The sequence below is a fragment of the Rhinolophus ferrumequinum genome, chromosome 4, assembly GCF_004115265.2.
Source record: "Rhinolophus ferrumequinum isolate MPI-CBG mRhiFer1 chromosome 4, mRhiFer1_v1.p, whole genome shotgun sequence".
Classification (NCBI taxonomy): domain Eukaryota; kingdom Metazoa; phylum Chordata; class Mammalia; order Chiroptera; family Rhinolophidae; genus Rhinolophus; species Rhinolophus ferrumequinum.
Window position 1 is genome coordinate 68036407 of NC_046287.1, and position 24772 is coordinate 68061178.

Below are 24772 nucleotides of genomic sequence, written 5' to 3' on the forward strand. Positions count from 1 at the left end.
TATTCTTAGCTTTACAGATGGTAAAACTAAGGTAGAGAATAACTAACTTACTTAAGATGACAATGGAAGTTCCAGAAGCAGGCCCACACCTAGGTCATCTTGCATCTAGGTCGGCTCATGGACAGCCATGGCATAGATTTTCTACAGAGCCTTTGCATCATCTTGCCTCTCATGTAGCTTCAGACCAATAGCTCACTTATTTTTAGCAAGCAAACCCACTGGGGAAAAGAGAAGTTAACAAATGAAAGGAAAAGATATAAGGCACAAGGACAGAATGTCAGAGGTGGGATAAAAATTAAAAAAAGAATAAGGACCACAAGAAAAGTCAAGGTTAACATGCAAGTGGGTGAAATGCATTTTATTCATGAACTTTTCCTCCCATTTCCCTAATCCCACAACAAAGTTCAGTGCCTTTCTTGTCTGAATCCCCCTAGCATTTTGTTTGTTCTTCCCGAAGGACATTTATTAGATCCTGCCTTGCCTGCATACAGTGACAATCACATCCTGACCAGACCGACTAGATTATAAACTCTTTGAAGGCACAGTCAGTGTTTTGGACAAATTTCTTTCCTCCACGGAGTTTAACAAGTTTGTTGAATAAATAAGAAAATATTCAAACCTAGAGTGACCAAAAAAAAAAAAAAAAAAGTTGAGTCCATTTTATCTCCTATTTTGAGAAGTAGTTGTTTCCAAAGTTTGATTTTGAAAAGCTGAAGAAGTCGTGTGTGAAAACTACCAAATTAGCTCTCCATAAACAAAAGAGGGACAGAAAGAGAGAGGAGCTTGAGATTGTTCCCTGCATTGTGGCATTCGTGTGCCTGGCTTTGGGCAGGGAGGAGATGGCTTCTGAAGGTTGGGGTTGACAGAGCACTTCTGCTCAGAATCACACAGGGCTGGAAACAGACTAGACCCGAGACACTATCCCGCCCTAAACCTGAGACACTATCCTGCCCAAACATTCATTTGCAGATGAAGAAACTGAGACCCAAGGAAACTACCTTGCTCTACATCACCAAGCTACGTGGTAGCATAGCCTAGATTGAATTGTTTTAAAATAAAATAGTGAATGAAGCAACATATTAAAACCTTTCTTCAGAGATCCTAAGTGAGAAACCTAGCATTTTAAATCATTAGCGAGTGCTAAAGTAACATAGAAAATAAATGGAGACTACTGAACAGATCTGTGACAAAGGTAGGACTAAAAAACACCTTCAGGCTATGTGTTTGCGGTTGTTTGGTGATGTTCAGTCTAAACTCTGGAGACTCTCCCATCGCTTTGAGTCCTGACTTGATGGCCAGAGATGGGCAGGGAAGGACACACATTCCTCAATTCCATATACACATGTTGCCTAAGAACACAAAATAGGAACAGACTTCTCTGCTTTGAGGAGCAGGAGACAGCTTCCCAGTGCTTTTCAACATTCCCACTCCCAGAGGGGAAGTTCCCTATCAGCTGATGGAAGAAGCCTAGTGAACAGGTCCACGCGAAACAGATCATTCCCGTTCCAGTCGAGAGTGATGAGTAAGGTGCCCTACCTGCTCAGGAAGGAGGAATCCACAGGACCTTTCTTTCCATCACCACCTTGATTAATTCATTAATGATTTTTTCAGGCTAGTTTTTATTCAGGCACTTTGGGACACTGTGAGTCAGAGGTTGGCATCAAAACCAGAATAGAAGCCATTGTCCTCCCTGGGGATCCTACTCTGGGCTTTAAATTCCCAGATCACACAACTTCCTAATTGGAAAGAAATGTTTTTAAACAAGAACATAGGTTTTGCCAGGCCTCACAGTGACTAATAAGGTTGGTCTAAGGACTGTCTGATGAGAGAGTGGATTCACATGTCACAGTGAATTTTTAAAGTATTTTCCCCCCAGAGGTTTACTGCTGAATATAAATAAAATCTCTCTCCTTGGGTAATCCCATCCCAGCTCCTGCAGATATGCCTTCGTTAATTAAATTAACTTTGAAATAACATTCAAACAATGTCTTCCTTCCAAATGCCTTTTTCTCCAAGATCTACTTATTGACAAGCTGTTTCACAAGTTCCTGTGTAAACTGATTGAGTGTCCCATCCCCAGCCTGCATACTAACAGGAGACAAATTTTATCTTCTCTGTAGTCAGTATCGGGTAGCCCACACATTGTATTCATTTAACTGTATACAGAAAGGCCGACAAATTTAAAATAACAACAATTAAAAAATTTAAAAACTAGGTGCTTAAATAGGATCCAGATAAATACAAACTTTAAATCTCATTTGCTGAAATTCACACAGCTGAAGGCAAATTCCTGAGTTCAGGAGAGGACTTTTTTTTTTTTTTTTAATTAGTCTCTTTCAAAAATCAGGCATTCGCGTTCGTAATTAAAGCGGCTCTTGGCTTAAATCCATTCGGTCCGAAGCTGCGGTTCCCCTCCAGGGAGCGGGCGCGCAGGCGCGGGCACGCACACGTGGGCACACAATCGCTCACACGCGCCCGCCCACACCCCCTTCCTTATTCATCGCCAGAGGGATTTACGGGCTTCGCCAGCACGCATTACTGTCAGGTGCAAAAAGCAAGCCTTTCTTCGGTGGGCATTTTCCTCCCCCGGGATTGACTTATTTACGGGCCACGTGAGCGCTGGGTGGGGGTCGGCCCGCCGGGAGGCGACCCCAGCGCAGGGGAGACAAAGGCTGGCAGGACGCGGCCAGCGCGGCCCAAGGACGTCTCCCCAGCTCCTACAACATATGCGAAATTGGCCTGGACCTGCCTCGCCTGAGAGGCTCTTCCAAGCCCTTGTGAAGGCGTCGACGTTTCCCTGGGCAGGGAGAAGTCCCGGCCCCGGGGCCTGGCAGGGGCGGGATTCCTGGTCTGCCCGGGACAGCGGATGAGCCCGGGACGGTCGGGGCATGGGGGGCTCCTTGGAAAGCGCGTTTTCTGGGAGTACCAGGGAGAGCCAGGCTTTAGACAGAACTTCACAGCCACCTCAGCCTATGAGAAACCGGACCCAAGCCCCTTTTGACCTCGGGAGCGAGTACAAACCCGTCCCCACCGGAGAGGCCACGCAATGAGCCTTTGACCGCTGGCTTCCACCCGGAGTGCCCAGCGCCCGAGGTCCCGCCACCCGGAAGCCTCCTTCGATCCGCCGTTGTGGCTCCTTCCAGGGCTGGAACTAGAGTGAGCAGTGCGCCTCGGACGCAAAATTTAAGGAGCACCAAAAAGTCTGCGGTCAAAATAAATAGTATCTTCATGCAATGATTTTTAAGCAATTAAAATTAATGCAAAAAATTGTGATGAACAAAATATTAAATTCTAAATAGGGACACAGGATCACTGCAATACCGTGCTGAGCAATTTTGTAGTCCCAGGTAAAGGAAGATCCCCGGGCGGGGGAGTCGGGTTGCCCTAGGCCTCGGAAGTGGAGGCCCCCTGCGGGCCTCCTAGGGGAGTGGAGGGATGGCCCTGGGGGCCGGAGGTGAGAGCTTAGGCGAGGCGCTCCGCGGAGAACAAAGGCGGAGCGGAAAGCCTAGTTGGAGGCCGGAGAGACCCAGCAGGTTCCGCGACGAATGGTTCCTGGGGCCGGGCTTCCACGCGGACCTGGAGTGGAAGATTCGACCCGCTGCCACCGAGGCCGCGAGCGAGTCCTGCAATACCCCGCTCGTTGATTAATTCTCACTAACAAGACTTGGCAAGATGTCGGGCGAATAATTTTTGGCTTCTGGCGTGTCCCCACCGCGGCGCTTATAAACCCCCAGCCAAAAGCGGCCTCTGGGAAATTAAATGCATAAGTAAAACTGGGGGCGGGGAAGAATGCTACATGACCTGGAAAGCGGGATGCAGAGACCCGAATCGCCCCAGAGCTTATTTCTTTGCGCGTAGATTTCTCAGGGTCTAGCTTCGCACAAAATGTGGACCCTCAGTGTCATTTACTGATAAGACAACTCACAAGTGTGCAGGATGGGGTGGGGACTTTTCCAAAGCCGAAAACGTCGGGTTTTTTTTGTCCCCTAACCCTCTACCCCCGGGTTAAACAAGTATCTTTAGAAAGCGTGGACTGGAGGGGCACCCCAGCCTTTCTCCAGAGGAACAACATTCCGGCAATGAATGCCTCCCTCTGGCTCGTAAAGAGACAGACCCAACACCTCGCTCCCATTACTGGGCTTCGGCGGGAGAGCTTTCTCTTTCATCTTCTAAGTTGGGGCTTGCCCACGTCCTCGGGAAGCTGTAAAGCTGATTTAATGGCTTAAGATGAAAATCGATCACGCTAATGCATAAGCTAACGTCAGAGGAATCGCATTTGAAAAAAACGACTGGCCGGCCGGGCCGAACGCGCTCTGTAAGCTTGGAGCGAGGAGGTCCGAGGCCCTGCTGTCCGGGTAGCCGTGCCACGGTCCCTTCCTCTCCCGAGCCGGGGAGGAGGCCTGCGAGGCCGTTAAAGGTAAAGCACAGAGGTAAAAAGGGATGAAATCTCAAAACCGAGCCCTGGCCTCGGTTAGGTCGGATTCGCGACGAGCTAATTTCTTTTCGCCTAATGCCGCAGCCGGGTGGCATGGCTGCACCGCGACTCGTGCGGAGCAAGACTGGCGCGGCGGAGGCCAGGACCCGCGGGCTGAAGACTAGAGGCGTCGCTGCGCTCCATTCACAAAGTCCGGGAGCGCAGCTCGCCTGCGGGTCGAAGGCCGCCTCCCTCTTCCTCTAGGTCCAGGTTTTATGAATGGGCCTGGCGGCGAGCGCCTAGCTCCCTGTTTACTCCGCTCTTTGTGACGTCTCGTTCCCGTGACTGGGAGCGAGCGCCTGGCACTCCATTCACGCGCCGGGTAGGGGGTGGGAGGAGGGGCCCACTGGGAGGAAGGAGCAGGGATGGGGCGGGGAGCAGGCAAGGGGGGCGGGAGGCGCGAGGTCCCGAATGGAAAGAGGCGGGGCCTCATAAGGTAGTACTGAATCTGCCTCCTCCCGGGAGGGAGCAGAGGAGCGTTAATAAATCTCTAAGCGGAGGAGGAAACTCCGGCTGGGGTAGGGAGCCGAGCTCCGGCTTCTTGTGGGGAACGGCAGCGGAGCCGTAACGCCGGTGCCGTCAGGAGCAGCACAACCGGCCAAATACAAAGAGGCCACATCAGAAGGGAACCCTTGGCCCTTTGCCGTAAACACAGCCCCCTCCACCGCCGACTGCCCCTCGCACCGCGCGCGGTACTGTCTGGCTCCCGAGGCCGCTAGGACTGCTATGTGATTGCCAGACTGCAGGAGGAAGGGGACTGGGGAGAAGAGGGTCGTCGGTGAGAGCCCCTGGGGGCCAAGTTTGCTGCCACTTCTGCACGTGCCCTCCCTTAGCCCTCGCCCGCACTTTCCTGCAGCCCAGCTGATCCGGTTGTCCTTCGCCTCCTCGCGTGCCCAGCAGCCGCGGTTCCCGGCGACCATGGTGACGGTGGAGGAGCTGAGGGAGATGGACTGCAGTGTGCTCAAAAGGCTGATGAACCGGGACGAGAACGGCGGCGGCGCGGGCGGCAGCGGCAGTCACGGCGCCCTGGGGCTGCTGAGCGGCGGCAAGTGCCTGCTGCTGGACTGCAGACCGTTCCTGGCGCACAGCGCGGGCTACATCCGAGGCTCGGTCAACGTGCGTTGCAACACCATCGTGCGGCGGCGGGCCAAGGGCTCAGTGAGCCTGGAGCAGATCCTGCCTGCTGAGGAGGAGGTGCGCGCCCGCCTGCGCTCCGGCCTCTACTCGGCCGTCATCGTCTACGATGAGCGCAGCCCGCGTGCGGAGAGCCTCCGCGAAGACAGCACCGTGTCGCTGGTCGTACAGGCGCTGCGTCGCAACGCCGAGCGCACCGACATCTGCCTGCTGAAAGGTAAACGCGGGCGCCGGGTCGCGAACTGAGGGGCGCTTTAGAGGGGCTTGGCGGCCTGCGCCTTGGTGGGCAGGGGAAGACGTGTCTGGGGGGAATCTTGGCGGCGGGGATTCCCGCGCACTACTTTGTGCGTGTCGGTGTGCACGGGTTTGTAAGGATTTTGTGCGTTTGCGTGCAAGTGCGAGCTCCCGAAGTCCTCCGGACGAGGGTGCGTTTTCTCCGTCACCTGCAGTTCCGCACCCTTCTTGGCTCTTCTGTATTTGTTTACACTCACTAACGGTCTGGCCCGAGAGCAAAGCGCCTCTTCGGTGTTGCCCCTTTTCCAGTCCAGGAAGTGCTCCCAAGTCCACTGTGCGGGTGGGGACAGGTTAGGCCTGTTGGTTTGGCGTGCCAGGGTTCTGCACTGAGTTCGACTCCGAGAACCCCAGAGATGGGGAAGGGGGTGAAAGTGAGTGTTGGTTCGATTGGAAATCGGCCCTTCGGAATCGCACAGGGAAAGTCGGGCTGCGGACATCGTGTGGAGCGATCTGTATCTCCTGTTCTGCCAGACTCCAAGCTCCGCCCGGAAAGGTGGCCAAGTTCTCCTGCCGGTGGCTAAACCCAGGCTCAGGGCGCGGGAGGCGGGAGGTGTGAGTATTTGGGGAACGGAAGGCGGGACGGTGCTTCCTAAATTCTGGCAACGAAGAACGACCTTTTGTTCAGACACGATTCTCGACAGAGGGCGGCGCGTACTTGATTTAAGAGAACCCTGGTGAAACTTCGGGGAGGGGAAGTGTTGTGAAACCTGGAAGTCAGAAACCCAGAAAGGACCCAGTGCTGTCCCAGTAACTGAAGGGAAGGTGCGCCCGCGGCACCTGCAGGCCGGGCCGGGCAGCGGTGCTCTGCAGCCCTAGTGCAGAGGGAGTCGCGGGCGCGTGGGGTAGGGGCGCCCCTGGCCGCGCTGCGCCCCTGCCTCCCGCCGCCGCATTCCGCGCATTCTTTCGCCATCGAGTCCTCGCCTCCAAAACCGAGAGACGTTTCCCAGTCCGGTCTTCAAAGAGCAGCACTGAGGGCGCCCTTCGCCCCCTCCCTCCTTTCTTTTCCTCTCCGGACCTGTTCATCCCGGAGGAAGGGAGATGGTGGAGGGAAGAGGGGCGGAAACCTCTCCTCACCGCCCCTTCCAAAAACCATAACAGGACTGCTCAGTGCAGAGGAGCCGGGCTTGTCCTGGCGAATAGCGGGGGGCTTTGTTCTCGGCAGTTGTTTCCTGGCCCTTTGACCTGTCAGCTGCTGGGGAAATGCTGCTGTTGACCTGTGGTTGAACTATTAAGACGATTTTGCTGATTTTTCCTTCTCTGTGAGACTGCATTTTGCATCTCCGATGGAGCCCAATACTAAAAGCGGTTTAAGAGGAAGTGCCAGGAAGGGGCTTGTACCGGAAGGACCCATCGGCCTCGCTTACCCTGGTGCGGAGTTGTGCCCTGGAGCCCTGTGGCGGGCGCAGGTCCCCCGTACTCCCGTCTCCAGGTCCTGGTTAGATCGCCAGTGTGGGGTCTTGGCAGTTGAGCACGCCTGCCCTCCCTTGCCTGGAGCTGGAGGGAACGATAAGAGAAATTGCTTTGGGACGAAGTCCCTTTCAGTGGGTGTTCTGCGTGCCGCGCTGCCCTGGGGTCCCTCCTGATTTAAAACCCCAGCGCGCTCCTTCCCCTGTGGGCCTCTGAACCCATGACTTTTCCCGAGGGAGGGAAGACCCACGTGGAGTCTGGGTTTATTTTGTTTTTCTTCCTGGAAGAAATCCTGAGGGGACCGCCCTAGAGCGGCAGCTCGGGAACCTTGGCCCTTAGGCTTCCAGGGGGCACAGACACTTAGGCCATCCCTACCTTAGAGGGAAGTATATTTTTAAGTTTTCTTTCTACCGGTTTGCGGTACCATCCTGGTCCCCCAGATTCTGGCTCCGAAGAGCCCTGAGCCAGATCGATTCCAAGAGCCGCTCCGTGGGCCAGCCGCTCTGCACGAGTCAAATGCTGATGTAAAGACTGGGTAGGACAGGAGCCTCTGGGTAAAATGACAGTCCCCTGGCTGCTGGCCAGCGAGGCCAGCGGAAAAGCAGTGTTCTAAGGGCTGTTGCCTCTGGAGGACTGCACTGCCTCCTGTCATCCGACTCAGACCCTAAGGATCTCAAAGTCGATATCCTCTGAGATGGAGAGTGGGCCTGGGCCTCAGGTTGAATTTGTTTCTTCAGGATCAGACCCTGGGAGTAGCCCGGAGAGGGTCAGCTGGGTCTTCATGAGCAAAGGGAGCCTGCCTTTGGAAGCAGCTGCCTGATATTAACAGAGGTGGCAGCTTGTTCTGTAGTGCTGGTGGAACATCTTTGAAGTTAACTGGCTCATACATAGTGTGTTTAACTGAGCTTATTTTCATATATATGCTAAAACACTGGCCGTCCTAACACAGTTCTCTTCCTTTTCTTTGCCTTCTAATGGAAAAGACTTCCCTAATGAAGAAGAAAAGAAATTGGGCAGTGTCTGCTCCCACACAGATGCAGGAAGGTGCAGGCTGGGGGAGGAAACCAAAGCCTCCTGCACCTGAAGAAGCCAGTGGAAGGGAGGCAATGTGGGTTTGTGGGAGGGGACAGGAAACTAAAGGGAAACATTGGAAAACACAGGAAGACAAAACCCTTAGATTATCTTCAGTAAATGCCTGAATTGATTAGAAGTTGGGTAGTTTGGTTCCCACCGGAGTTGTTCATTTTATTTTGCAACTAATGGGCTTGTCTGTGTGTCGCGTGGGGGGCTGGGTGTGGAGTAAAAGTGGTGAGACATTAAGTCAGTTGGTGGTGTCTGCCATCTTGGGGGGACAGTAAAAACAGCAGGGTATTTTCAGAAGTTATTTTATCCTTCCTGGCCGGAAGCTAATTCTACCAATTAATTGTGTTTAAAAATTTGATTTTTCTACTTCTGTCACTTTGAAGGGCAGTTACTCATTGTAGGTATTTAATAACTAATACCACAGGCAAGATTTCATTGTCAAGAGTAGATTTTACTTAATGTTAATAAACTGTTGCCTAGCTTTTGTGTCCTAATACTAAGCCAGGGTTTGCTGAAAGCAATAATTTTGCTTTTAGCAAAATGGATACATTTTTTTAAAAACAAAATTGCATCACTGCATTTTTCTGGTCTTTTTGCTAGGAAAAGAACCCCATTGGGTTGAACTTTTTTTTTTTTTAAGCTCATTTTATTTAAAATCTGGTAAGGCATTTTTTGGGATAGTTTATATTTTTCAGCTTTTCAGATTTTGTTACAGTGCATATCTCCTTTGAAATTCCTTTCGTTTTTATAAGTCCTCAGATTAGGGTTTTAGACCCCTTTGGTCATTAAAGAAAAACAAAAAGACCATTTTCTTATCCTACTAGAAGTCGTTCTTTACCTCCCATATTCCCAATGGCAAATCGGTTTGTTACGCAGAAAATTTCAGGTATAAAACGATTATCTTACTTTCCTCCTGTCTGAAATTCACCTCAAATTCAGCTCATGACCATTGTCAGTTGTTGTTCAAGTTCTGATTGAAAAGCTGTCCTGGAGCTGTTTTGAGAATTGGAAGGATCAACTAGATAGATAGTCCAGTTTCTCCCTCCAGGTTGGGTCATGTATCCAGCGGACCATACAGACCGATAGGACACTTTATGTAGGAAACAGCACTAAGGCCAGTAATGAATGGTGTGGGCAGAGGTGATGGGGCCCAACTAGCAGCCCTGGGAACTCGGGGGTCTCTCGTCTGTCTTGTCTCTCTCTCCCCATTCGTCCAGCCCATCCTACTTCCCCAGGAGCTCAGTGGCACCAAACAGCGTAGCCCCTGGGGGATTCTGCGGTTGCTCACCTCTTCCACCCAAAGGGACTGGCTTTCCTCTTTGCAAACATGACAAAATGCCCACGACCGCCAAGGATTGTTAGAACTAAAAAAAATGGTAGGCCTTAAAGGCAGTTTCTAACTCCTGCTGTAATTCATTACAGAAATACAAGGAATGAAACAAACTCATTGCATCATTTGACCTGGATGCTTCCAGCCCACAAAAGGAACCAAAGACAGGGTGTCGGTGTAAATCGAGGATGAAAACCTGATCGTTATTAAGCCCGTCACTGCCACCTTGGGCTTGTCGTCAGTGCTTATAGGAGAGGTGGGCTGCATATAAACTCAGGGAGGGACAAAAGGTAGCCTTTTAAAGGAACCAAGACATTTCTTCAAAAAAATCAGAACATCTGAAACCAGATAGCCGGTTTCCTTACTGGGAGGCAGTTCCTGCCTGACAAAGAGGAAGTTGGACAGGAAGAAAAGTTCCCTCTGGAACGGAAGCCAGCTTGCTGAATGTAGCCGATAGCACAGAAAGACGGGGAGGGACTGCAAACAAGATCCAGCCAAGTGTGGCATTAGTTGTCAGCCAGCTGGCCCCGGACGGCCAGGTCTGTGTGTGGAGTCCCAGGGTGAGAAGCCTACTTAAGTAAATTTTATATACTGCTCCACATTTAGTAGGGTGCTTACTGAGTCAACACCCACCTCAAGGTAAGGTCTCAAAGCCAAATGACTTTCAGATGACCCCAGACTTTCTTGCTGGTCAACATTTGCTTGTATTGATAAAAGCGAGGCCATGAGCCCTGACTGTGAATGGGTGATATTCTGAGTGTTATGGGAAAAAAGCAACTGCGCCGTTAAGATCGATGGCTGTAATCACCACCTAAGTCTTCCCCATGACAGACCCCTGTGAATGGTCCCATTACGGTGATAGGACCAGCCCTGCATCAGGCTGCCTTTTCGGAAGCACTTCCACACACATACCACCTGGCCCTGCGTGGCCGGGAGGCCGGCACCAGGGCGTGTGGCCAACGGGTCATCATTTTCAGTAAATTGCGAAAAGTACCTTGCTGTGGGAATGCATGTGAGACACAGAAGAGCGTGGAGTTTACCCTCTCAACTCTCAAGATTTAAACTGAAGATGAGAAAAGGAGAGCTTTAAGACCACAAAGCATGTTAAATAAAAACATGGGAAAAACGGGTCAACATCAGAATATCTTTTATAGGATGATATTCCATAGGGCGTAGGAAAACAACAGGTGCAATTCATTAGCTTCTGTTACGAAATTATATTCAGAAGATAGAAATGCAGATCTTGGTTACCTGCTGTCCAATTGTAGTTTGCAAAAAAGTAGATTGTGGACATTTAGGATCATGGAATGTTGGAATTTAGAGATGATGTAGTCTGAAATTCTTCCATTTTGAGGGTGGAAAAACGGGGGTGAGGAGAGAATGTGCTTGTTTAAGCTCCCACTGGCACCCCCAATCTGTGCCCTTGTTCTCCTTGCACACCTGCAGGAGGCACAGGATGGAGCCCAGCCCCATGGTATCTGGTTGGAATAAGCTTTGCCTCTCCTGAGTTTTGGATAAAACATGACCTAAAATCTAGCTCTTACTAAAAGGGCTGCGGCGCTGGCGTTTGCCCAGATTTAGGGACGGGAAGGGGAGGCACTGAGGAGTCGGGGAGCAGGCTTTGGATTTCCACCTACAGTGAGAATTCATTTTAATTTCCATCATGACCCAGTACAGGCATACAGACACACCTGAAACCGGAGATGCATGAAATTGTACCCTCTGTAAATGCAAAGCATTCTAGTAGTTTCTATTCTCTTCCATTAAATAAAAATGCTGGCCACAGCTCCTTAATGGCAACCTGTAGTTCAAAAAGCACTGGAAAGAAGCACAGTTTGGTGAAATGTCAGCAGGGCTCCTGTTCAGAGGTTTTGCATGAAAATTCTGTCTTCACGTGATGAAACCCCCTAGAGCAGGACCACTAGGAAGGCAGAGATGGGCAAGTAGCAGGGTGGGTTCCTGAGCCTTTGAGGCCAGTGGGCCGAATGGTTGCCGTGCCTATAGCTGGGGGCTGCCCCGTACCTCAGTTTCCTCTACTGTGAAATTGGGGCCAGTCACACCTTCCTCAAGGGCTGCTGGTTAAACACATGTATGGAAAGAGCCTGGTATATAGTGAGCATTTCCTCTGAAGGGTGCCTATCAGTTTTCTTAACACGGATTCAGTATCCAGACACAACTTCCTGCAGTGTGGCCTTGTGGGGTGACTTGGGTGGTTCCTAGCTTGTCCATGTGTACTACTTGCCTGCATGATCCTGGCATGATCCTGGTATGTTCTGCTCGTCGGAGATCCTGGCCCAAGTGCAGCCACTGGTCCCCCAGGAGGTCCTCCTTTTGCAATGCTCCTTGGAACAACCAGCCACAGATCCCCAAAAGTGACAGCTTAGGAGGGAGAACCTCTTTATCGCCGCCACCGTCATAGATTCAACCCTCCAATGCTCCTGTCCCTTGGGCAGATCTGCTTCCTCACTTTAGCTCCTTTGTGATTGTTTTTCAAAAGGCCTGCCAGAGGGAGCTGACTTTTCAGTAATCATTTTTCTATTCCGTTCCAATGATGTCTTTTCCCAACCATTGCTCTCTCTCTGTCCTGTTATGAGCAGCTTGGGGGGAGACGACGAATTGCCCCCTTGGGCCTGGTCTGGCCTCGGGGTCATCTCTGTCCTGCACACTGGGCCACCTGTGCCCCTGCCTGCCACACCCCTGGGGTCATCGGCTGGCGGGTGCTCTGCTGTGCCTCCTGGTTGATTGATGATGGAGCGGGAGAGTAGCTAGCAGCTGTCCCTGACTGGGAAGGGGTCGCAGAGCTCAGGAAGTGTGGTACCGGCCCGTTCACTGTCTTAACTACCAGGTCTCAAGACTCCACTGGAAAAAATCAGTAAAGCCCAGGAGGATAAGGTGGCCCGGAAAGTTGCCAGTAATGCTGGAGTATCCTTAGTAGATGCCCCCAAAGGAAACCTTCATTCTGTGTCTATCGGTGGCCAGGAGCTGAGCACTGGCTGTTCCAATCAGTTCTCGAAGGACTCCAGGCGTGGATGTTTCATCACATTTTACAGATGAGGAAGAGGCTCAGAGAGGTTCATTGGTGACCCCAGGTGGCACAGCTGATTCAACCTAGACCTGTGAATCTGACTGCAAAGGCTGTGTCCTTTCCAGAACTTCAGTCTGGTCTCCTGTCCTGCACCTTCTGAGCAATGGGAAGAACATTTTTTCAACCACTGGGAGGCTCCTCCCCCTTCTGTCCTCAGGGGTGATCTTCCTCTGACCTTGGAGCCTGGCCACTATTCCTGTGATGCCACCATTAACTTCAGGGGTGTTCCGCTCTTCTGCCTGTCTAGGTGATGAGCTTTTGGAGGGCACCACCCATACCTTTCAGTTCTTTGGGGGGAAAAATGTCTTTTAATAGCTCATTACGTAATAAACACGGGGGTCATTCTATTTTGAAAATTTCAAGTCCTATGGAAGTATACAAAGTACCGTGTGATGGCTTTATCCTGTAGGTGTTCAACAGCAGTTTGTCGATCGGTCCATTTCCCCTTCCACTTTCTCCAAAGGGGAGCATTTACAAAGTTTCCCATCCCAGAGGACCTAAGCTAAAGACGTGTGCTGGCTTTTCTTCTCCCCACTCTATTTACTGAATTTGGGGCAGCAATGTCTGCAGCTTTATAAGGACAGAGGGGACATATGGGGTGATAATGGGAGGGAGGGGTACTCCTGGGATGAGACGACCACTGAGGCCACCAGCACATCTGCAGCTGGCAGTGTGGGGCCCTCAGCAGGTTTTCCATCCAGGATGGCTGGTCACTGTGACTCAGCAGGAGCAGAGGCCTGTGACCAGAGAGAGAGCCATTTATATCCTGGTAAGGGAGGGAGTGGAGGGGAACAGAGAAGCCTCCCCTCAGAGGAAGAAATGTGTGCCCTGCTTCTGCCAGCCTATAATGTGGCAAAGAATCACTTCCCTTCCTCTGTGAAGCAGTCTCTAGGGTTAGGATGCCAGGCAAGAAATTGACTAACCATCACATGTCTGGAAGGTTACTGTGAACATCATAGGGAACAGTGGCACCGTATCGCTTAGTCATAAAGATTTAAAGGTGCCAGCTACATACGCGACCCACTTGAATGGGTCTGTTAAGCCATACAGGCCCTGCTGAATTCATGAATGAGTGAATGAAGCATTTTTAACTAAGTTTGTGGGTTTTTAAAACATTTAGGTATAATTGACATAGAGCATTATATTAGTTTGAGGTATACAACATGATTCGATATTTGCATATATATTGCAAAATGACCACAATAAGTCTAGTTAACATCTGTCTCCGTACCTGCCTAAAAAATTTTTTTTTCCCTTGTGATGAGAACTTTTAAGATCTACTCTCTTAGTGACTTTCAAACGTGATGGTATAGTTAACTATAGTCACGATGCTGTGCATTCATTACATCCCCAGGACTTACAACTGGAAGTTTTGACACCTTCACCTACCAAATTAACTTATAATCCATCTTTGGTCCCACAGAAACTGCAAAGTAAAAATACAAGCAGGGCCAAACACTGACCGTAGATTACGCTCAGAGCAAAATCCCAGAGATCACAAGAAAATCAGATACAGGCTGGGCATTTCTCCGAGTGTTCCTCTGCCCGCCTCTGCCTGCATCTCTGCCCAGCCAGTGCCTTTCTGCTTGGCACTGACCCCATTCCAGATAAGTTTACCTCTTTTTCCTTAAAAGGCCTCCGTTCCCCGGAAGATGATCCCACAGATAACCATTCCAGGGCTTAGCACTCTCAGGTCAGGAAATCCTCCCTTGCCCCAAACCTGTGTGTAGCAAGAGGGATTTATTTAGATTTAAGCCCATTTCCTCTCATTTTGGCCCCTTGTTGATGGAACAGCTGTTCACAAGGCTGTGCAATTGGCATCTGTTCCGTTGCTGAGATCCAGAAGGGCTGGTGCCAGGGTAATTTTTTTCTTCTCTCCCACATTGGAGAACCTCTCCAAAGGAAGGGCTGATGTTGGGATGACAGACATCTTTGCAGGTCCCAGGGCCCAACTAGCTGTAGGCCGCTTAGTGCTCATGGAGACCCACAGTGGCCATTCCCTCTCACACTTTGTCATCACCCTAAGGGACTCCTCGTGAAATAGTCCCTTCTGCATACCCTGTGCATCTTCCTCTGTGTATCTGCGTCCCAAACCAAAGTCTTGTGCATAAAGCTTTCTTTCCTGGCTTCAGGGTGCAATCCTGGCCCAATGTAGACTGCATCTCTGGCAAAGGATCAGTAGCCCGTATGTCTGGGCCCACAGCGCCACCCAGTGGCCAATGTAGGTCCAGCCAGCCCCTGCTTCCCAACAGCTCTCCTCAGTCTGGGGTAGGATTCAAGCTCTTTCTGGTTTCCTGCTGGCTTAGTGACCCCATTAACCTGAACTTCTTTCTCCTTTAAAGGTGGCTATGAGAGGTTTTCCTCGGAGTACCCGGAATTCTGCTCCAAAACCAAGGCGCTGGCAGCCATCCCGCCCGCTGTGCCCCCCGGCACTGTGGAGTCTCTGGACCTGGGCTGCAGCTCCTGTGGAACTCCACTGCACGACCAGGTGTGTGGGGGTGCTTCTTGTCAGAGTTCTGCTTGTCAGAGGCTTTGGATGCAGTGCCTCAGTGTGGGGAGAAGGTAGTGAACCCTGATACTGGGCTGGGATGGAAGGTAGGTTAGGAATAAATTCTATTTATTTTTTGGAGCCCTTCCCCTTCCCTCTCTTACTTGTTATCCCCACTTAGACATAACTCCCTGATTAACTTCTAGAGTTATGTGCAAACTAGGAGGCCTGCTGAAACTATAAGTGTATGACCTTCCTGTAGGAAGCCGAGAGAATACCCTTCTTTGAGGAGTGGCCTGTGGACCCCAACCCCCAGGTCCAGAACAGTCAGGCTGTCCCCGTTACGAGCCAACTGTAAATGCTAAATGGACATAAATGGTGAGCCAACCCTCCCCCAAGAAAATCAGCTGAAGCCACTGCATTTCTTACAAGCTCACCCCTTCTAGCCCTTTCATTTAGACGGAAGGGTGAATTTAATGGGCTCCGACAACCCTGCTCCTCAAATCCCAGATCACTCTGGTTGATCTGACTCAAAGTCATCATTAAGCCAAGCTTACCTAATTTTGCCAAGATCCCTCCTCTTGTCTGTGAGGCCGACATGGTATCTATTCTTCATGTACCAAGTGAAGACCCAGCCAACCGAGGAAGTCCCTGAGACACACAACAGACAGCCTGGTGATTGGCAGGTGTAAACTCTTAGTGCTACAGACAAGTGGTACAGAAGGGGAAACCTCGAAGGGCTGTGTCCACAGGCATTCGTTCTCCCCAGGGCCTGTGACGGCCCCCCTCTCCCTGTCCTAAGCTGCTTGCCTTACGCATGACCTTGGGGGCCTTTGTTTCCCCTCTCTGTGTAGGGCGGTCCTGTGGAGATCCTCCCCTTCCTCTACCTTGGCAGTGCCTATCATGCTGCTCGGAGAGACATGCTGGACGCCCTGGGGATCACGGCCCTGTTGAACGTCTCCTCCGACTGCCCAAACCACTTTGAAGGCCACTATCAATACAAGTGCATCCCGGTGGAAGACAACCACAAAGCCGACATCAGCTCCTGGTTCATGGAAGCCATCGAGTACATCGGTAGGCTGGCCCTGGCTGGGCGCTGGCGCCCAGGCTGGTGGGAGGGTGAGAGGGATCCCTTGTAACTGGTGTGCTGAAGGAGGGAGTAGGAGGTCGGGACCTGGACTGTACCCATTTCCCCCCGCGCTCAGTAGGACGGCTTGCCTGGTGGGTGGTGTGTTGTGCTGTGTTGTGCGGGAATAGGAAGACTTGAGTCCTCCTCCAGGGCTGTTGGCTGATAGAGCCAATCACCTTTTCCTTGCTTGTCTCCGGATGTCCAGATAAGGCTTGGGGGATGGGGAGAAAGACAAAGATGGAGAACCGGGTCATTGCTTTTGTTTCTGCAAATGGAAGTCCTTTGAGTGTATGCTGGGATTTAACTGGATTCAGCACGCGTTTTCACCAAGTGTAGTGCATTGCATGGGTTTCCTTAAGTCTCCCACACACCCACTGTGGGGCGGAATTCTCCAGTCCCTTCCCCACAGGTTTCTTTCCACCCCGCCTCTGCCCATTATTTCTCCAATACCTGTCCCCTCCTTCCGCCGCCCCCCGCTGGCTTACCCCCCTGCCCTGGCGTTTGGGGGCAGGATCGGGACTGCGGAGGGAGGAGGGCACTGACGGGACGCCCTGTCCGCAGATGCGGTGAAGGAGTGCCGCGGGCGCGTGCTGGTGCACTGCCAGGCGGGCATCTCGCGCTCGGCCACCATCTGCCTGGCCTACCTGATGATGAAGAAGCGGGTGAGGCTGGAGGAGGCCTTCGAGTTCGTCAAGCAGCGGCGGAGCATCATCTCGCCCAACTTCAGCTTCATGGGGCAGCTGCTGCAGTTCGAGTCGCAGGTGCTGGCCACGTCCTGCGCGGTGGAGGCCGCCAGTCCGTCGGGGCCCCTGCGGGAGCGGGGCAAGGCCACCCCCACGCCCACGTCACAGTTGGTGTTCAGCTTCCCGGTGTCGGTGGGCGTTCACGCGGCCCCCAGCAGCTTGCCCTACCTGCACAGCCCCATCACCACCTCCCCCACCTGTTAGGGCTGCTGGGAGCACCCCCACACCGGGCGCCTTCAGCAAGGGGTGGGGCGCCGCGCGCGGGCAGCGAGTCAGACTGACCAGTTGGGGGCAGGCGACCGAGCCCCTTCCATCCATTTCTCCTCGGCCGACCACCGGGCCACCAGAATGGCAATAAGGACTTCAAATACATACTAAAAGCAAACAAACAGCCCCCCTCCAACTTACAGCAATAACGGCTGCCTCCGCGGGCAGGGAAGACCTTGGTTCGGTTTGTGGGTCAGTTTTACTTTTCAGATAGGAATTTCTTACCTCATTTTTTAAGCAGCAAGGCTTGAAGTTATGAAACCCACAGGTCCTGGCAAAATGTGCCCATCCAGTTTTACTAAAGGGGTGGCGGGGTGGGGGTTAGGGCAAAGGACAAGAAGAAAAGTTTGCCAGAAGTGCCTGGTTCCGTGTGCTTGGCCCTTTTTTTGTTGTTAAGTTACAGGAATTTTTAAGAAAGAAATCTGTTAGGACAGGGTTTTCCTTTCAGGTCACCAACAAGTGAATAATTATGCGTACTAATAGAAGTATTTATTAAGCATTTCCTCAGAGTATGTAAGTACGAGGAGTCTAGTGACAGTGACTGTAGAATGTATTTATGTTGATGTCGAATGCAGCACATGGCGGGCTGATGTCACAGCGATTAGGAAGGAAGGAAGGAAGCGGTACCTTGGAGGTGATGGCCCGGTTAGCTAGATCGACTTGTACTTGTTGCCACTGAGAAGCAGGCAGGGTGGGGTGGGAGGAGGAAGGAAGGAAGGGACTACTTTTTACCTTCAAAGCTGGTTGCTGGCTACATGGACCACTGAAGCCATGTTAAACCACAACAATACCACCTTTTCTCCCTGATGATCAATAACTCAGTTTGGCGGTGGGAGCATTTCTCGCATAGACCTGCCTGAGGACTTATATATCATCTGTGATAAACGCCGTATCATTTTAGGTGCTCCTGAAAAATTGGGTGCAATTCGGATTTTCCTACAGGGAATCATTGGCAAGGCCATTGGGGAAACCAGCTAACTAGAGACAGACCCCTTTCGTAAGTGGAAGCACCATCTTTTCTCTTTTGCCTAAACTGGAGTTTTTAATTTCAGGAGTTTTTAATTTCAGGGGGTGTACTTGGAATGAAGTATACCAACAAATTCTTGTGTTCTTAAAATTCTTGGTTTAGGTGAATATTTTTGAAGCCCGTCTTTTGAATAAAAAGGGGAGTGTACACGACATTTCAGGTCTCCTTGAAGTCTAGAATGGAAGAGAGCTTGAGTGAGGGGTCAGGGTAGACTCTTTGCTTGGGAGCTGGCTGCTGGACTTCTGTGACAGGCGTCATGGGTACTCGGGAGCCATTTTAGAATCCTGTCTTGGGATAATGCCATTTTAAGGGGTCTTTCCAAATGGAGGAATGGCTTTTGGAAGAAGAAGGATGTTTTCTGTGGGTTGGGCTTGGGGGGAGGGTGAAGGGAACAAACTACGTGTTATTTCATTTGTAACATTGTGGAACAGTGTTGTTACGGAGTGCCAGATTAGAGGTAATTGCAAATTTGTCTAGAAATGAGAGCGTTTTGTTTTGTTTTGTTTGTGTTAGCCCTTTGAGAGAGTAAATCTAAATGAACAGTCTTGCTCAGCCATAAATAACTTGCAGCCTCAATGTCAGAAGTGTTGGAATGCTCTTTCTCATCCTGGCAAACCAGACAGGACCTGGTTCATTCCATTTCCTTCCATAAACATGAACCTGTGTTGGCATCAGTCGTCCTGCCTTTGTCAAGTCCTGTCTTTGGGTGATGCCATAGTTCTCACTTCCTGTTTTTAGGAAAGCCTGAGGCTCCCTTCTTCCCCAGGAGCTGCTTGGCTGACTGGTTAGGAGTGAGGCATGCACGGGCAGCAGTCCCTGGACATTGGAACTATTTAGAGACAGCACAGTTTGGCGTTCCCACCTTTTCCTTGATCCCCGGAAGTTGCTTCATGTTTTGTGATGAATGAGGCCAAATGGGTTTTGCAGTTGAAAAGCTATGGGTTTTAAGAGCAGATAGTTCTGAGAAGAAGCGCTTCTAGAGTGGAAGGGAAAGTAGCTGGAACAGATTCACTTTTTCCAGAATGACTCTATATTGCCAAAACCCATGTATCCTGCTTTCCCAGAATGGATTCCAGCCACATGCCCACTTGGAGCTCAGGACCAGCCCCAGGCATGTCTTCCCCGGCTTTCTAATTCAAGTCTTTTCGCACAATGTCAAACTGCTATTTATAAAGCCATTTTCTTTGTACTTGATAACAGCGTTGGAGTCCCCAAAAGTTAGAAATAAAATAGGAAATTGGCTTGATTGGAAAAGGGGGTTTTTGGTTGTTGGTCTCCCATCAGAAGCTCTTTGATGACTTGGAAAAGCTCTAATGAAGACACCACTACAGAATCAGTTCAAGTGGCCAGTGGGTTTCAAGAGACATGCCTCCCAGGAAGTGATTTCTGGTGATGCGCAAGTTTTGTAATGGCCAGAAAGCATTGCCACTTTAACTGATTACCAACTGTGCTGTGGGCTGCGAAAGGCAGTAGACTTTGTGTCTTCTGCAGAGACGAAGCAATGCTGTTGGTTCCCTTTGGGAGGGAATCTTGCGTCACCCAAGGGTATTTGTGGAGCACCAAGGGAAGTGGACTTGACTGTCCACAGAGCAGTATTAAGTTGATGTCACTGTGAGCTGGTGGCAGGAGCTCCCGCCTTCAGTCATTCCGTCCTGAGGCCACTGTCCTCGGGTGCTCATTCCAGGTGGATTCCAGACAGTTTTCAACAAGCTTGGGAAGTCATGAGAAAAATTTTGAAATCCTTGGGAAGGTGGACAGAGGGAGGCAGGATGGTTGATTCCAATGCGAGGGGAAGGCGTGGTTAATATGAATATTAAAGTGGCGGTTCACCTTGGCTGCCCATAGCATCAGTCAGGGAGCTTTGAAAATCCTGCTACCAGGCTACCCCAGACCAATTAAACCCGGGTTTCTGGAAGAGCGACCCACGCACCAGCATGTTTCAAAGCTCCCCAAGCGCTCTCCAGGTGTAACCAAGTTTGGGAAGCTGCTTTCTGGATGGCAAGGTGCTGTGGGAGGCTGGGTCTGGGTATTAGAGCTCGCCTGTCTCACAGAAACCACAGCCACTGCGTTTGTTACCAGCTCAGCATAGTCTCACTGCCAGTCCCAGCCTGGCTGAGGGGACAAGACGGTTTCTCTCAGGAGCTCATGTCACGGAGCATGTGACCTGAATGTGGCACCATTTTATGCTCCTTGCAAGTCAGCCGATCTGTGGAGCATCGTTAGGGAGCTGGATACAGTGTCTGTGTGTTGTTTTTCCTTGAAAGTCTCCTTGTCTATCAAGAAGGATGGAGAGTTTCACCTGTTTGGAGCTAGCCCTCCTCCCCTAGGAGCACAGGAGCAACCTGTCCTTCCTTAGAGTTTATGAGTCATACCAGGAAGAGGCTTCTTCAAGACAGAGCAATGCAATACTTGTACCTTCTGTAAATAGCCCCACCTTTCAGAGTGATGTCATTTCTACATTTGATATGCTTGTATTTCTGTAGGATGTATATAGTTTAGGGGAGTTTTTTGTTTGGTTTTGTTTTTTAGAAAAGTCAACACATCTGTTTTTATTTATTGCTTGAAAAAGATCATTTGACGAAAAATAAATACATTTTCAACCACTTCTGGCTTAGTTTATCTTGTCCTTGAAAACTGTGCTGCTACGCTGACTTGGAAGAGGAGGAAAGATGTGGGTCATTTAATCCTGTGCACTTAGGAATTTCTACAGTGGACACTGGCTCATAAAATCAGTGAGCCCATTGCTGCTCCCTGAACACCACTCAAGGACGGTGACAGAAGGCTGGTAGGAATCTCTAAGAACCTGAGTTCTCTAGGCAGAGAGACCTTCCTTTAGTTACCACGTGCCTGGTGTGTTTTTATATGTCTCCTTTTCATTTTAAGTAACAGTTGGAGATTGATCTTTTAATCATAGAGAAAACATGACCATTAGCTAAGTAATAGAAATATGACTACAGTATAGGTTGAATTCTGTAATGAGGCCAAAAGTTGATTCTGGATATAGCAATGTAACTGTTTATAACAAAGTAACTGCATTTAATATATAATTTATTTCTTTGAGTAGACCCAGCAGGAGACAGCAAAGAGTGACATTTCTCTCAGTCCTCGTCATTTCTACCTTCCAACTGAAAAGATTCTCTTCCAGCATTCTGAGTAAATGGGCAAAAATCACAAAGGTACTAGCAGAATGGCACATTTATAGTTCATCATCACAACTTTTTTCATTTTAAGATGATTGCTGTTCTTTAAGTTCCCAAACAGATTAAAGCAATTCACCTGGAAATCATACTCTTTAAGTTTGAATTCCTGAGCCACATGATTTAAAAGTTGTTTGTTTCAGACACATCAAAGTATTAGAAACCAAAACAATCTGAAATGCTATGTCTCTGAAACAACCACCCTCAATATTCTATAACCATCTTTTTACATCTGTGTGTGCATGTATACATGCATAAACACATACACATGCTTTGATGTTCTAGTTTATAGACAGTCATGATAGTTAGATTTTCTTGTGGCTTATAGGTGATGTTTCTTTGTTCCGTATTTTAGATAGATATAAAACTATACATACATATAATACACAAACAATATTTTTCAAAAATGTCGGATATATTGTTAAAGACTATCTTGACTTACCTTCCTCCCTCCACAAGACCCTGCAAACCACTGTCAACAACCATGCGTCCTTCCATAGTTCCACGCCCACAGTCATGTACAATGTAATGTATTATGTGGTATAAAGTACATATATCACATGTCTACATGTGTAACTACATATAGGGATTTTATTTGGTATTGTTTGCTCTATAAAAACAAGACCATATAATACACAATTTTCTATATCTTGCTTCCCTTGATGTATTGTGGAAATCACTCCAAGTCAATGATAAATGATCTAATTCACTCCTAATATTTAGTTCTTTATATAGACAATTTATTCATATATATCAAAATTTTAAAAATACATTAAATGTAATAAAATGTCCCCTCTTCAACTATGTCGCTTTGCCACCGTGTTTGCGATGTTTACAAATGTTACCTGATTTTTACATATTTATCCCGAAGAGATATTCCATGCATTATTCATACATGAAGGGGTATGTGTGTTTACACCCACTCACGCATTTTTTTCCACCTACTAACACTTTGTTATAAAACAGGGTTTTGTCACTCTGATAGGTAACTTGCATTAACTTAACTTGTACTTCTCTTATTATAATTTTTTATATATTCAAAATCATTTGTATTTTTTCTATTTCCTGTGTATTCATAAGTTTATCTTACAGACTTTTAGGAACTCTTTCCATATAAGAGATGAGTTCCTTGGTTATAGTAAGAATTGCAAACACATCCTCCAGTCTGTCATTTGTCTTGACTTTGCTTCTATTTTTAAGACAAATATTTTTGAGTTCCTGGCTTTCAGTTCTATCCTGTCTTAAAGAATACTTAAAAAGAGAACAAAGCTGCTCACCTGTGGCGCGGCCCCCGCTGCTGTGAAGGGAACGTCTGTGCAGGAGAAAAGGGCTCCTCCAGCTCATTGCTCTTTTCTTCATAATTCTCCTGGGTGGCTCCACGTCCAGAGTGGAGGAAACATAAAAGAACATTTGCTCTCCCTGTTTTTCCTAGTTTCAAATGAATTAAAAATACCAGGATACTTTAATACACGTTTTCGCTAGTCACCTCTTTGAAGTCAAAGGTGTTAAGGTCAAAATTAACTCTTTTTATTAGTATTTATTTCTTCGTGTGTGTATGTCTCCTCAGTTAAAAGAGGAAGTGTGTGTGTGTATACTTATCCATTGCTATCCTGATCTCTTTTTAAAAGGCGACTTTATTTTTTAGAGCAGTTTTAGTTTCACAGCACAATTGAACAGAAAGTATGGAGTTCTCATCTATGCTGTCCCCCCTGCCGACCCCCATAGCGTCCCTATTATCAACAGCCCCCAGCAGACTGGTACCATGTTTGTTACAACTGATGAACCTACACTGACTCATCATCACCACCCAAAGTCCATAGTTTACAGTAGGATTCATGGTGGTGTACATTTTGTGGATCTTGGTAAATGTATAGCGACAGGTATGACAGGTATCAGTGCTCTAAAAATCCTCTGTGCTCCCTCTTCATCCCCCTTTCCATCTAACTCCTGGCAACTCCCGATCCATTAACTGTCTCCAGTTTTGCTTTTTCCAGAATGTCATATAGTTGGAAACATGTATGTAGCCTTTTCATATTAGCTGCTTTCCCTTAGTGACATGCATTCATGTTTCCTCCATGTCTTTGCACGGCTTGATGGTTTATTACTTTTTGGTGCTGAATAACACTTCATTGTCTGGATGTACCACAGTTTATCCTTCACTTACTGAAGGACATCTCGGTCCCTTCCAAATTTGGGCAGTTATGCATAAAGCTGCTATAAACATCTTTGTACAGGTTTTGTGTGGATGTAGGCTTTCAGCTCTTTTGGGTAAATACCAAGAGTTGGTATTTGTTGGATCGTACAGTAAAGACTTACTCTACAAATCAGTCCCTGGCCCAGAAAAGGAAGACGATCATATGAACAAACCTACATACTTTTACTTACGTTACCTACATACTTTTACTTACGCAAAGTTGTTTCATTAGCACTCTAGGACAGGTGGAATTGGTCAAAATGAAGACATACTCACCACCCCTTCCACTTCTGCTGTTTCTAAGTCCAGATCTTCAGGGTAGAAGCCAACAGAAAAACCTGGCAGCTCGGTCCCAATTTCATGGGAACAGATAACCTTTCATTATTCCCAGTATAGTGCCGGGTGCTCTTCCAGCTTGGAGGCCCATTGTACTGTCTTGTGGCTACAAAATCACGAGGGAAAGTGAACCGTGCTGAATGACCAAGGTTCACAAGTGCTATCAAATCGGGGTGCCCCCTCTAACCTGAGACACCGGCTCACAACAACCAAGGCACTCCACGTAGACAATGCCTGTCCTTCAGAAACGGTTCTTCAAAATTGGCTACCTAGGTAGCACCACCCCTTTATGTTAGGACGATTTAGTTTTCTAGCAAGTCATTTTCTACAGAAATAAATCCAATCCAGCAAGTCCTTTACGGCCCTCCCCCCACACTTCTAGCTCCCGATCCACCATGGTCTCAAGCTATAAAAGCAGGCCCTTGAAATACTTCTGTATCAGTAACCAAACCAAGTTGCTGCAATTCAAAGTTATTTGTTATTTTCTATTCCACTTGCTTTTTGTGCGTAGTTCAGATCATTTCTATTTTCTACCACAGCAATAACCAACGGGGAACACCTGAGTCTAGTGGCATTTAGAATCT

At 48.9% G+C, this 24772-nt stretch overlaps 1 protein-coding gene across 1 annotated transcript; it reads left to right on the forward strand.

Annotated features, from left to right (window-relative positions):
• Window positions 1–2320: 2320 nt before the first annotated feature.
• Window positions 2321–17843, forward strand: DUSP4 (dual specificity phosphatase 4). The gene is made up of 4 exons (XM_033104543.1): window positions 2321–5825; window positions 15150–15295; window positions 16150–16369; window positions 16986–17843. Exons 1-4 carry the CDS (start codon window positions 5393–5395, stop codon window positions 17369–17371), a joined length of 1185 nt encoding a protein of 394 aa, XP_032960434.1. The 5' UTR covers window positions 2321–5392; the 3' UTR covers window positions 17372–17843.
• The last annotated feature ends 6929 nt before the right edge of the window (window positions 17844–24772 follow it).